The sequence below is a fragment of the Poecilia reticulata genome, linkage group LG8 (genome assembly GCF_000633615.1).
Source record: "Poecilia reticulata strain Guanapo linkage group LG8, Guppy_female_1.0+MT, whole genome shotgun sequence".
NCBI lineage: Eukaryota > Metazoa > Chordata > Actinopteri > Cyprinodontiformes > Poeciliidae > Poecilia > Poecilia reticulata.
The window spans coordinates 4,254,907-4,266,987 of record NC_024338.1 but is presented as its reverse complement, the minus strand read 5'-3'; the positions used below and the strand labels follow the sequence as shown (position 1 = coordinate 4,266,987).

General features: G+C 40.5%; 1 protein-coding gene across 4 annotated transcripts in view; it reads left to right on the top strand.

Annotated features, from left to right (window-relative positions):
• Window positions 1–10,888, top strand: part of ppl (periplakin) — a 21,986-nt gene extending 11,098 nt beyond the window's left edge. Inside the window, exons 9-23 of one of the 4 annotated variants that reach the window (XM_008415236.2) lie at window positions 985–1,080; window positions 1,169–1,291; window positions 1,382–1,528; window positions 2,346–2,381; window positions 3,439–3,590; window positions 3,679–3,788; window positions 4,755–4,912; window positions 5,000–5,178; window positions 5,889–6,027; window positions 6,559–6,752; window positions 6,844–6,994; window positions 7,085–7,168; window positions 7,255–7,371; window positions 7,619–7,711; window positions 7,789–10,888. In XM_008415236.2, the coding sequence (XP_008413458.1) occupies window positions 985–1,080; window positions 1,169–1,291; window positions 1,382–1,528; window positions 2,346–2,381; window positions 3,439–3,590; window positions 3,679–3,788; window positions 4,755–4,912; window positions 5,000–5,178; window positions 5,889–6,027; window positions 6,559–6,752; window positions 6,844–6,994; window positions 7,085–7,168; window positions 7,255–7,371; window positions 7,619–7,711; window positions 7,789–10,461 (4,452 nt within the window). In that variant the 3' untranslated portion in view covers window positions 10,462–10,888. Of the gene's footprint in view, window positions 1–984; window positions 1,081–1,168; window positions 1,292–1,381; window positions 1,529–2,345; window positions 2,382–3,435; window positions 3,591–3,678; window positions 3,789–4,754; window positions 4,913–4,999; window positions 5,179–5,888; window positions 6,028–6,558; window positions 6,753–6,843; window positions 6,995–7,084; window positions 7,169–7,254; window positions 7,372–7,618; window positions 7,712–7,788 lie in introns of all 4 variants that reach the window. The other 3 variants (XM_008415235.2, XM_008415238.2, XM_008415237.2) reach the window with 3 other exon arrangements.
• Window positions 10,889–12,081: the final 1,193 nt, after the last annotated feature.

The window sequence follows — 12,081 nt, the reverse complement described above, 5'->3', positions numbered from 1 at the left end:
GTCTGGTTCTGGTTCTGGGGATGCAGAGCAGACCAGAACCAGAAGATCTGAGGGGTCTAGATGGTTGGTACAGTAATAACAGATCTTTAAGGTATTGTGGTGCTAAACCGTTCAGACTAAGTACTGAGTGCATAACTGAACATAATTATTTGAAGGTTGACTTCTTTGGTATTAAAACACATTTCTTTTATTGGTCGGATAAAATATGCTAATTTTTTGAGACAGGGATTTTGGGTTTTCATGAGCTGTATGCCAAAATAATGGCATACAGCCAGTATTAAAACAATAAAAGACCTGAAATATTTCAGTTGGTGTGCAATGAATCTAAAATATGACAGTTTAATTTTTATCATTGCATTATGGAAAATAATGAACTTTATCACAATATGCAAATTTTTTGAGAAGGACCTGCATTTTTTAATCATAATGTTTCTTTAGTAGAATAAGAATATAAATTTGGTTCTTGCCTTAATAATATGGAGGCTAGCATCCAACTTGCTAGCTGATTTTAACACTGAGGCACATTGTTGGTAGCATTGACACATGGTAGCTCTGGTAGTCAGGGAAACGGTTCCCATGGCACGGTGTTAGAAAAGACTTGGATCTTACTATTTTAGTCACATATCTCAATCACAAATCAATTCTCACCTTTGTTTCTTTCTAGCATAAGAGGATCAATCAGATGAGCAAAATGATCAGTCATTATTGGCTGTTTTGCTCAGTGATAGCTACTACAATTTCTACTTGGAAATACTGACTAAAACTAATCAAAATAAAATGTATGCAAATTCTTGGATTTATTTTACTGATAAACTCTAACAGTTTGTGATTTTATTTTTCAAAGACAAAAAGCTGGAAGTGTACACTTATTAAACAAATTTGACAATATGTCAGTTCACCCGTTTGGCCAAATTGGTCTGTATCTGAAATGTTTGAACATAGGGATTATGAATTTGATCAATAATCCCCATGTGATGTCGTCAGGCGCACAATGAAGCGGTCCATGCTGACTGGAAAGAGTACCTGAACCTGCTCATCTGTGAGGAAAGTCATCTCAAGCACATGGATGAATATCACAAGGTCAGCCGGCAAGGACGGGGGACTTTTAAGCCCAGAGAGACAAAGAGCTGAAGCTAATTCCTGTTTGTTGGTGTCCGTTCATTTGCAGTTCCACAAGGAAGCACGCGACACTCAGGACCTGCTGAAGCGGCTGGAAACGGAAATCAACCAGAAGTACAGCCCAGAGTACAAGGACGTTTATCAGACGCAGAGCCTGATCTCCGAGCTGGATGTGAGCTTCATTTGGAAGGAAGCTAAAAAGCGTCTAAAACATTTCTGGAGTGGTATGACGGTTCTTTTCATTCTGTCTGTGTTTGAGTAGGACCAGGCTAAAGCAGTGGATCACATTGACGAGCGGGTCAAGGATCTCCAAAGCAGGAGCCTGCAGGTTCTGCCTCTGAAGTACCGGAGAGAAACCCCCCAGAAGCTGCTGCCCATTGAAGCTCTGTGTGACTTTGAGCCACTGGAAGTATGTGGTTTTAAACTTCCACTCCATCAGAACTTGTGGTCAAGTTTAGGGATTCATTCATCTGCTAACTTTACAATAACAGAGTTAAATGGTAACACTATCAATATTTTCAATATTCAGATTGAATTGTTTCCTCATGATGATTTCTGTATGTTTGTGCATCCAGAAATCAGTAAGTTCATGTTTCTGCAGCTGTGTAAATAAATGGATTTGCTGATCTGAAATTACTGATGAAATATTGTACAAGTAGGTATGTACTGTTGTAGTTTGTTAATGGATGATATGAATGTGTAATGAAATCCAGGTGTTTTAAATTTCGAATCAGTTTACAAGTTTTCTGGCTCTTTGGTTTAATAGTAATGAATCCAATGGTTTTAAACGGGCAGCATAATGTAAAATCTATCTTTTTAAGCAGTAAGGTAATTTTATTTATATAGCACAATTTCAGCAACAAGGCAATTCAAAGTGCTTTACATTTTTTTAAAGGGAATACAAACAAAATAAACCAAAGGAAAGAAAGAAGAAAAACAAAAAACAGGAAAGGACATATTAGGGCAGATGGCAAAATTCAGACAAAACAAAGGGAAAAACAAAGACATGAGTGAAGGCGGTGACGTCAAAAGGCCATGAAACCACGTTGCTCAGCCTCTCGGCAAAGTCCGATAATCATGTAACACAGTATGTCAGCAAGCTCTCAACAGAAGATGGGTAGAAGGTCAACAATAGGTTAGAATCCAGTTTGCTCTTCTTGAGGACTCTCAGGAAGTGTGACCCCTGCTAAGCCGTCTTATTAACTGCTGTGATGTTGCCTGTCCAGGAGATGCTGGAGATGAAGACGGTGAAAACCCCAAAGGTACATGTCACATATGGGACTGGTAAACTTTTAAAATGAAGCTTACTGAAATTTGCAAAATAAAAGCTTCATTCTCTACATTATGCTGTAGAGCATAATGTAGCTCATTTTTATATAAAAATGAGCTGAAAGCTCATTCTTATATTATCTCATACACTAGCTAAAATTAGTCTATGAGCTAATTTTAGCTCATACACTGCTGTTTGCAGACTATAGATCATGTTACTGGTGCTTAACATGGTACTGAGTAATTTAGATGACGACAGCATTTTAGCTAATTTTAGCTTTTACACTGTTTGAATTCTGAATGGAGTAAATAAATGTTAGTCAATATGCTAGTTATAACCCACATGCAAATACACACATATTAATAGTAGCATTAAGCTAACATTAGCATTTGAGCTTATTTTTATATAAAGTCTAAGCTTTACATACTAAATGAAATAAACCCCATGATATTAGCTATATTCTAGTTAACCATAGCAGTCCTGCTAATTTTCAGCATCAGAATGCCACATTTAAGTCTGACTGATAGATAATGTACTTTAGCAGGGTCCTTTTTAAATTTCTTTAGATTTCTTTCTCTCTGTTTTTCTTTTTCTTCTTCCTGTCTTCTAGTTTTCTGTTCTGTTCCAAACATCTCTCCTCATCCCAAGTGCTGTCAGGGCTTTAATCCTCAAATGTCTTCCATGATCTGACTGCTTGCATAAACACCTTTCCTCACTTGGTTTTATGCTGAGTAGTAGTCATGTAACTTAGGGGATTACCCCATAATGTATTTAAATCCCTTTAGAACAGAGCTAGCTCTGGATCCAGATGAACCTCTTTAAAATTCCCTGGGGTCAAAAGGAGAGATGGAAAGAAGTCAGAGGAACTTTTGTATCCATCTTCAGTGTTGTAGAAGTAAAGATCTTCATTTATCTTTGTCATTGCAGCACCTGTTCAGGAATTAGGATGAAGTTTGTCAGAAACAGAAAAATATTCCAGGCTTCCATATTCTGTGTTGTGATTTTTTTTTCTGATCATGAAAAGGTGACAGTTTCTTATTCTTCAGCAGGATCAAATTGTCCGCGGAGAAACGTACACCCTGCTCCGGAACAATGGGTCCAGATGGGATGTGAAGGATCAAACGGGACATAAGATCAATGCTCCAGGCATCTGCTTCATGATCCCACCCACTGACCCAGAGGCGGTGGCCATTTCTGACAAGTAAGTGTGTTCAGCTGAGTTTTCAAGGGACCAAAATGACTTGTTTTACTCCAGGGTTACTGCAATGACATGTATTGTCTGCCTGCAGTTTGGCTAGTCAACAAAAAGCTGTCAAGCAGAAGCTGGCGTCCAGCAAAGCAGCTCTGCTGAAAAGATTTGAGGAGCTGAAGAAGCAGAGTGGAGCAGGAACGGCTACAGGTACAAGAGACACCTTCCAATGAACAGATGCCTAAGAAAAAATTCAGATCAATGTAGCATAGATAAGCTTTTTATTTATATTTGCGCTGTAAAATCGTACCAGTATCATTATTAAAATCAGTCAGCACTTGCTTCATAGAAAGGAGTTAGAGGGAAACGATCATGACCCCGCCTCTCGCCCGGAACGTTAGCTGGAGATAGGCACCAGCAACCCTCCTGAACCCACTAAGGGACAAGGGTGTAAAGAAAATGGATGGATGGGAAACGATCATGGAAATACATTTATTCTCAGAATCAGAATACTCACACTTTGAATGAAATGTAATAATTATAACAAATCTAACCTTTTAGTAATCACACTAATGTATCTCAGTAACTAAGGAATGAAACAAGACGTAAATAAACATTAAGTCTAACTACTTAAAAGTTTATTTTGAAAGGAATTGAGTATGATTGTTCTTTAATACATTAACTCACAACCAAAATGCTTATATGTTATCCATGTGTCCATGAGGATAGTTGAGGTGTTCTATAGATTAATGTATCTCTCTGGAAGGTAAATTGACATTTTTCACACAGTTTAGGTTCTAAACACCTGACTGAAATCAGATGAAAGATTTTAGGAGGCTCAGAAAGTCAAACGGCTGCAACTAGCCGTAGCATTCCTGATGGGCTGTGCTGATGGGGGGAAGATGTAGCATAGCAAATGGCCAGGGAAGTTGTGGGAATGAGCTGCATGTACACAAGCATGATTGACAATGTGAAGGCCCTCCCCTTGGCTCTGATTGGTTGTTATAGTTAGCACTGGAAGAAGGCAAAGGAGCTTTTTTTCACAAATGATTGACAGTTTCAACCCATGGGTAAAAATATACATTTTCATGAAAGTCACATACTGCAGCTATAAATGTGATGTTTTATGGCCTGCTGAGCTCCCATTCACTGTCTGGTAATGCTGTGTGGCTGCAGACAAGGATGAACAGCAGTGCCGCCAGCTGATGGCCGGTCTCGATAAAGTGGTCAGTGACCTGGACAAACAGGAGAAAGAAATTTATTCTCGAGTGCGCCCACCGCTGGAGCAGAACCGGACCGTGCCGGACAGCGCTGACCGCCTGCAGGACATAAGGGTAATGAGCTCAGCTCCATTCTGTCCTCTGATGTCACACCTTCATGTTTTCAGGAAGCATTAATGCTCTGAGGACGTTTCTCTCCAGAACATCGCTTCAACTGTCCGCAAGATTGAACCAGAGAAGACCTCTAAAGTTGTGGAGGCAAAGAGCTTCTTGACTTCAAACCCAACCTCCCCCAGTGCTCCTCAGCTTCACAGCAAGGTGGATGAGGCCAACAGGAAGTACACCAAGATCGAGCAGCTTCTTCAGTGCTCCGAGGACAAGTATGTGACCTGATGTGCTTTTTTTGTCTGTTTTTCTCAGAATTAGCTGTGCTCCTAGCTAGAGATGTACCAATCTGATATAAATATCTACATAAGTCCTGATGATGGAAAAAAAACTAGATCTAGAATATTGGAAATTCTTGACCCGTAACATGACAGTGCGTCCGATCCCTAAGGGCAAATCTAATGAGTCTAATTCTATGCTTTGAGCTCTGAGTGACTTAATTCTTTATTTTTCATTATGTTTAGGATTTCTAATTGCATTTTCTGAACCATTTGGAAGAAGGTTTCTTGCAGTTTTTTAGATGTTTGACCGAGGTAGTTGGCCAATTTTTGTCAATTTCTTTATTATTTATTTTACATTATACTCTGAACACATTAAAGTTGTGTTATGCTTACATGTTTGACCAAGCTGATGAAGCGTTTGGTATATTTAAGTGTGCTGCCCTGGCCCAGAGTTATTAATACATTTTTTGTGTGTGGTTAAAAAAAACAATAAAAATAAAAAATTCTAAGCTTATTCAGCTCTATTTTTCTGTATTAGATTTGTATCAGTCGATACTAAATGTCCAATATCTGTATCAGAACTGAAAAGTGGATTGGTGTATCCCTACTCCTAGCACAAGTGTCCAAGTTCCTGAATTTATTTCAGTCTAGTTTGAGTTGTTAAATCCATGTTGTAATTGAAGTTGGCTGCATTTGTGTTTTAGACTGAAGAATTCCAACCAGCTGGAGACATCTATTCAGAAAGGGAAGACTTTACTGTCTACCTACGAGAACACACTGGCCAGGGAGGAGGTTGCTCCAGCTGACATCCCCTCAGTGGAGAAAATGCAGAGAGAACTTGCTGTAAGCTGGCTTTTACCATTCCTAAGTACACTGAAACCTTTCAAACAAATGTAATTCTTTCATACACAATAAATTGTCCCAATAATTATTGTGATAAATAATAATATAGTTGTTTTGAGGCCATTATTGGCAGTATTTCTTATTTCTACGCCACTGTTGTTCAGCCGTACTTGATGTCAAGTTACAGTCTGTAACCGATAAATGGAGAAACTAAAATTCCCATTTAATGCCATACAAAAGAACAAATATCGCAACTTTTTTTTGCAATTATTTCTAAATAGGTACCATCAAATTTGTGATTTTAATTGCAAATTAATCGCAAAACAACTGAAATCCTGGAGAGACTGATCAATTTGAAGAGATGTTCAAAACTATTTAAGAAATAAAATTTGCTCTGACAAAACAGCCATATTTCTATTCTAGTTTTAGAGCTTCCACTACACTAGTAAATAGAAGAACATGTATCATTTTGGGATAACAAACTACTTCTGTCAGCATTACTAACAAGAATGTATCGTAATGTGCTATCAGGACGTGGGGTCAGACCTGAAGGCTCAGAGGTCAGTGATCTCTGAGACAGAGCAGAACCTGCGCCTGGCCAAAGGCAGCTGTGACACCATGGCCAGGGACTTCCAGGAGCATTGTCCTGACATCGAACGGCAGGAGGCTGATGTTCAGAAACTCAACAAGCGCTACAACAACCTTAACAGGCAAATCGACACCAGGTGAGGTGGAATATTTTCATAACCTGTGCACCCAGCAGCACACACCAGCAACTTTTGGCTAATGATCTGTGCTGCTGCATGTACAACACAGGTCTCAAAGCCTGCAAAGAGCAAAGCTGGCTTACAAGAATTACCAGAATGACTATAGCAGCCTGAACTCCTGGTTGTCCCATATCCCAAATTATGAGCCCCGTGAAACTGATGACCTAAGACAACTAGACGCCAAGCTGAAGAATCAGAGGGTGAGATGAGCAGTGAGGTGGTCTGAACCCTTTATGATTCTTGTTCTGTAAATATGTTCTCTTTATATTAAAACAGCTCTGTTTTTACAGAACCTGCTGTCTGACATTTCAAGAAAGGAATCAGACTTGAACAATTTGTCCAAAAATGCCCAGCTTTACCAGCAGGCCGTCAAGGTGACACATTTTACCTGATTTCACCACCATGACCAGAAAACACCATGTGGAAGTTCAGTTAATGGTTGACTGATTTGTCTTTCTAGGACTATGAGACTGAGACTGAGAAATTTCGGTCCATTCTGGATCTGGAGGATGGACTCGTCCCCCAGTCCTACAAGAGGAGCAGACTGGAATCCCCTGCTTTGACAGTGAAGGCAGAGGTGATGTTTAAAATACACTGAATGTTTAAAACAGTAAAGGAAATCTGTCACTGATGCTGTGTACTGAACCAAGACTCAAACCCTCTACTCTGGCATGTAATTCGGAAAATAAGTGTTCTCTGGATAATATTTAATCAATAACACTTTTTACTAAATAACTTTAGTCATTATCAAATTGAACATAAAGGTTTCTATTTAGTCTACTTCCTTGTGTGCCTTGTTTGACTTCGTATTTAACTATTTCCAGGAAGCTGCCATGGAAGCAAAGTTCACAGAGGTGAACGCTGTAAACAAGCAAAGGCTGCAGAATCTTGAGTTCGCCCAAAATCTTCTTAGCCAGGTGAAATAATTTTGCATCTACATTGAGAAATAAACAAAACATTAATTGAGATACTAATGATGGATCTTTCTCTACAGCAACCTGAAATTCCTATGATTCAGTCTTCCACTGTAAGATCAGTCAATGCTGCTGCCCCGGGAGAGGAGCCGTGGCGAATCAGAAAGCAGCTGGAAGATGAGATTCACAGGCGAGAGCAGCTAGAAAAAGAAATTGAGACCATTCAGACTGACATTTACCTCCTGGAAGGTCAAAAGCCCCAAGATACCATCGTCAAGAAGGAGCTCATTAAAAAGGTTCCAGATCCTCAGTTGGATGAAGAGGTACACAAGGTTCAGCAGAAGCTGTCAGAGGAGCGTCGCACCACCCATGTGCTGGAGAATGACCTGGAGGTGCTCAAGCTAAAGCTGCATGGCCTTGAGACAGAGGTCAAAGAAGGAGCACAGCAGTACACGGTCAAAGAGGTTTTGCGCATTGAGAGAGACCGTGGTCAGGAGGAGGAGATTCGCAAGCTTCGGGATGAGCTAGAAGAACTAAGAAGACACAAGATGTTGAAAGACAATGAGCTGGTTCAGATCCAAAAGCGGGTTACCCTACTGGCTGAGGAGAAGAACAAGGAACAGGAAGTGATCACTGAGGAGGAAGTGATCAAGGTCCAAAACGACCCACAACTTGAGTCAGAGTACCGTCTTCTCCTTGACAGGAAACAGAAAGAAATGGATAACAGGAAGCAGTTGGAGGATGAGTTGCAGTTCCTTCAGGAGAAACTCAGAAGGTTGGAGAAGGAGAAGGCAATTGCTGAGGAGAAGATTTCCATCAAGGAGGTGCTGAAAGTGGAGAAAGATGTTGTCTTTGAAAGAGAGGTAGAAAACCTCAGAAGGCAGTATGAGGATGAGAAGGCCAAGAGAAGATCATCACAACGGGAGAAGACAGACCTCCAGAGGAAAATTCAGAGCCTGGAAGAAGAAAAGTCTAAGGTTGTGGTTCAGGAGAAGGTGCGCGAAATTGTCCGCCCTGACCCCAAGGCTGAGAATGAAGTGGCCAACCTCCGTCTTGAAGTTGTGGAGCAACAGCGGCGCTACAGAGATGCTGACCTCCAGCTGAAATCCCTGCAGGATGAGCTGGCTATGCTAAGAAACAGAGGACCTCAAGTAGAAGTCAAAGAGATCATCAAAGAAGTGATCAAATATAAGACCGATCCACAGACGGAAAGAGAGCTGGAGAGACTTCGCAACGAAATTGTTGATAAAACTCACCTGACAGAAAAATCTGAGATGGAAATCCGTCAACTCCGGGATGAGATTGAAAGATGGAAGACAACCAAACCGCAAATACAGACGAAAGAGGTGGTCAATGAAGTGGTGCAGTACAGAGAAGATCCCAAGACTAAAGAAGAGATTGAGACTCTGAAAAGGAAGCTGGCTGATGAACAGAAGAAACGTCTTGATCTTGAGGGAGAACGGTTAGCCCAAGAAGAGAAGATTAGGCTAAAGAAGATAGATCTGTCTCAGGTGCGAGAGAAGATTGTTCAGCAAGAAGTGATTAAGATGGAAGAAGACCCTGTGCTCAAGTCAGAGTGTGACAATTTCCTACAAAGTATCAACAGTGAGCAAAAGCAAAAAGAGAACCTTCAATCAGAGCTCCTTCTGCTGCAGAGACAGATTGCTGATCTGGACCAGCAACTGAGAGAACTAGAGCAAGAGCGCAAGGCAAGGCGTGAAGCAGAGCTGGAGATCCAGAGACTTCGCGTCAGACTTAACGAGTTGGAGATCCGGGACAAAGAAAACCGTGAAAAGGTGACTGTCAAACAGAAGGTTGTACTTCAGCAGGATCCCCAACAGGAGAAGGAACATTCTATCCTCAAACTGCAGCTTGACGAAGAGCGACACAAACGCACCCTGCTTGAGAAAGAGTTGAACGCTCTCATTCAGCAGCAACTCACCCTGGAGAAGATGGACGTGAAGGAAAGAGTTGTCCGCACAGAGAAAGTCCAAGTGGAGAGAGACCCAGAGGCTGAGCTTGAAATTGAAAACCTAAGGAGAATGTTGGAAGATGAGAAGAGGAGAAGGCGTGATCTTGACCAGGAGTTGTCTATCCTCACCTCCAAGTTGTCCGACATGGAATTTTCCAACACAAAGTCCACTAAAGAGCTGGACTACATCCGTGACGAAAGTTATCGCCTCCAACAAGAAAACCAAAGGCTGCAGAATGAGATCCGCAAACTTCGTTCAGAAATTGACATCACCTATAAAGAGACTCGGCTTATCACTGAGTCTGCACCCAGGGAAGATGGCAGGAACTTGGAGCTGAGGCTTGACTCACTTCAGAAGGAACTCACAGATCTAAGAAGCATAACGGCCCAAAAAGATGAGGAGATTGAAAAGCTTAAAAAGAACCTGGCAGCAGTGAGGATGAAGAGAGAGCAAAGAGAAAGTCACCTCCGCAGATCCATTGTCGTCATTGATCCTGATTCAGGAAAAGAGATGCGACCTGAAGAGGCATACCGACTAGGGTTGATCGACTGGAAGATGTTTGTTAACCTGCAGAGCCAGGAGTGTGATTGGGAAGAGATCACAGTTAAAGGCCCGTCTGGAGAGTCTTCTGTGCTTCACGACAGAAAATCAGGGAAGAAGTTCTCCATTGATGATGCACTACGTCTTGGGCACATCACAGAACGTCAGCATCAGCAGTACCTAAACAAAGAAATATCCATCCAGGAGTTTGGTGTAATGGTGTCAAGCAAGCAAAAGTAAACTTCACCATTCACATGCTGCACTGACCACCATCTGTACTCATCTGTTTAACAGTCTCCATGCTGTTCTCTATCTCGTCACTCTGGTATTAATACCATTTTGTTTAATACTGCAGCAACCAGACCTTCTTCCTGCCTTAAATTTCCAAACTATGTATTTATTTGATTGTGCATATTCAGGTTTATTGCACTTTGAATACATGGTTGGTTATGAAGTACCCTTACAGCCATTTTAGGTTTTGGGGAAGACAGGTTAAGATAAACTTTAATTTCTTTGAGTAGGTGGACGGGTTGATCGTTTTTTTCATTTGATTATTGTACTGGGTTTAAAATGTCTCCTCACTTCAAAGGGATTCCCTCTGGTTACATGCTGTTTATTCATCCATCTCTTTATTCATCAAGCTTTAAATAAATATATTGAAATCTGACTGTTTGGCTTTTTATTTTAGTGTATTTAAGCAAAAATGCAATAAAACTATGACTCATTCAGCTAATTTAATTTGTTCATGTATACGACACCAAGTAAAACAAATGTCCTCTTAACTAAAGAAATCAATCCAGTTCATATCAAGAATATAAAGCCAGCTCGATCAAGTCATAGGGACTTAATCAAATTCATATCCGTTTATCCTAAATTTGGTCCTAGTGTTGTCAAATTGAGTTTATAATGCCAATTGGTAAGAAGCTATCAAAGTAACCTGCTTCAATGTATCAAGTAATTACCTTAATATGCTTGATCAGGAGGAGGGGTTGCTACAAAGGTTAAAGAAACTCACTTTTAACAAGAAGAGACAGATCTGCAGCAACCCAAAAAAGACATAAAATAGAACTAGCCCAGCAACACTTTTGTTTAAAGAAAAAAGATACAAGATTGGTCCTAAAAAAATACATAAATAAAAAGAATAACCTGCTTACCAGCACACATATTTTTATGAATAATAAGAAAAAAAAAAAAATGTTAACCATGATCATCTCATAAGAGCTGGCTTGCTGTTGTATCTTGTTTATTGAAAGAAAACAAGGCTCCAACTAAGTTATCAGCTGAAACAATGTAAATGGCTGAAAACCTTTTCAGGAAGGGGAAACATGAAGCTATGCAGAAGATGTTTTTTGTTCCTAAGCTAGTTTATGTGAGAGCATATATGCCATACAAAGTGTTCATAGAGACCGAGGAACACATTAAAGCCTCATCACTGAACATTCAATCCAAGGAGAATAACATCAGTGTTCATGAAGAAAATTGGTTCTATGCTTAAACAACTAGAACCAAGTCACATCAGAACAAAACAAGACTCGATGGCGCTACAGGCAAGCAGTCGTGGATGAAACATGGACGAGTAGATGAAGACAGCAGGAACACTTCCACAGCTGCCGATGATGTGGGCTGCAGCCTGCACGTCAATAGATGGCACAAGAAATGTGCATTTACACTTCTGTCATTCAGTCGATCCATGATAGGTTCTCTGATGAGAAACTCATTTGTCCTTGCTTCAGTCTACAAGCAAGGACCAATGTGTGATCCAGCCTTTCTTCAGGAAAGGGAGATCAGTCCAAGGACATTCCCAGCAAGCAATTCAAATCAAATCTCAGTTCAAATTACTACTGAGATAAAATCCTGACC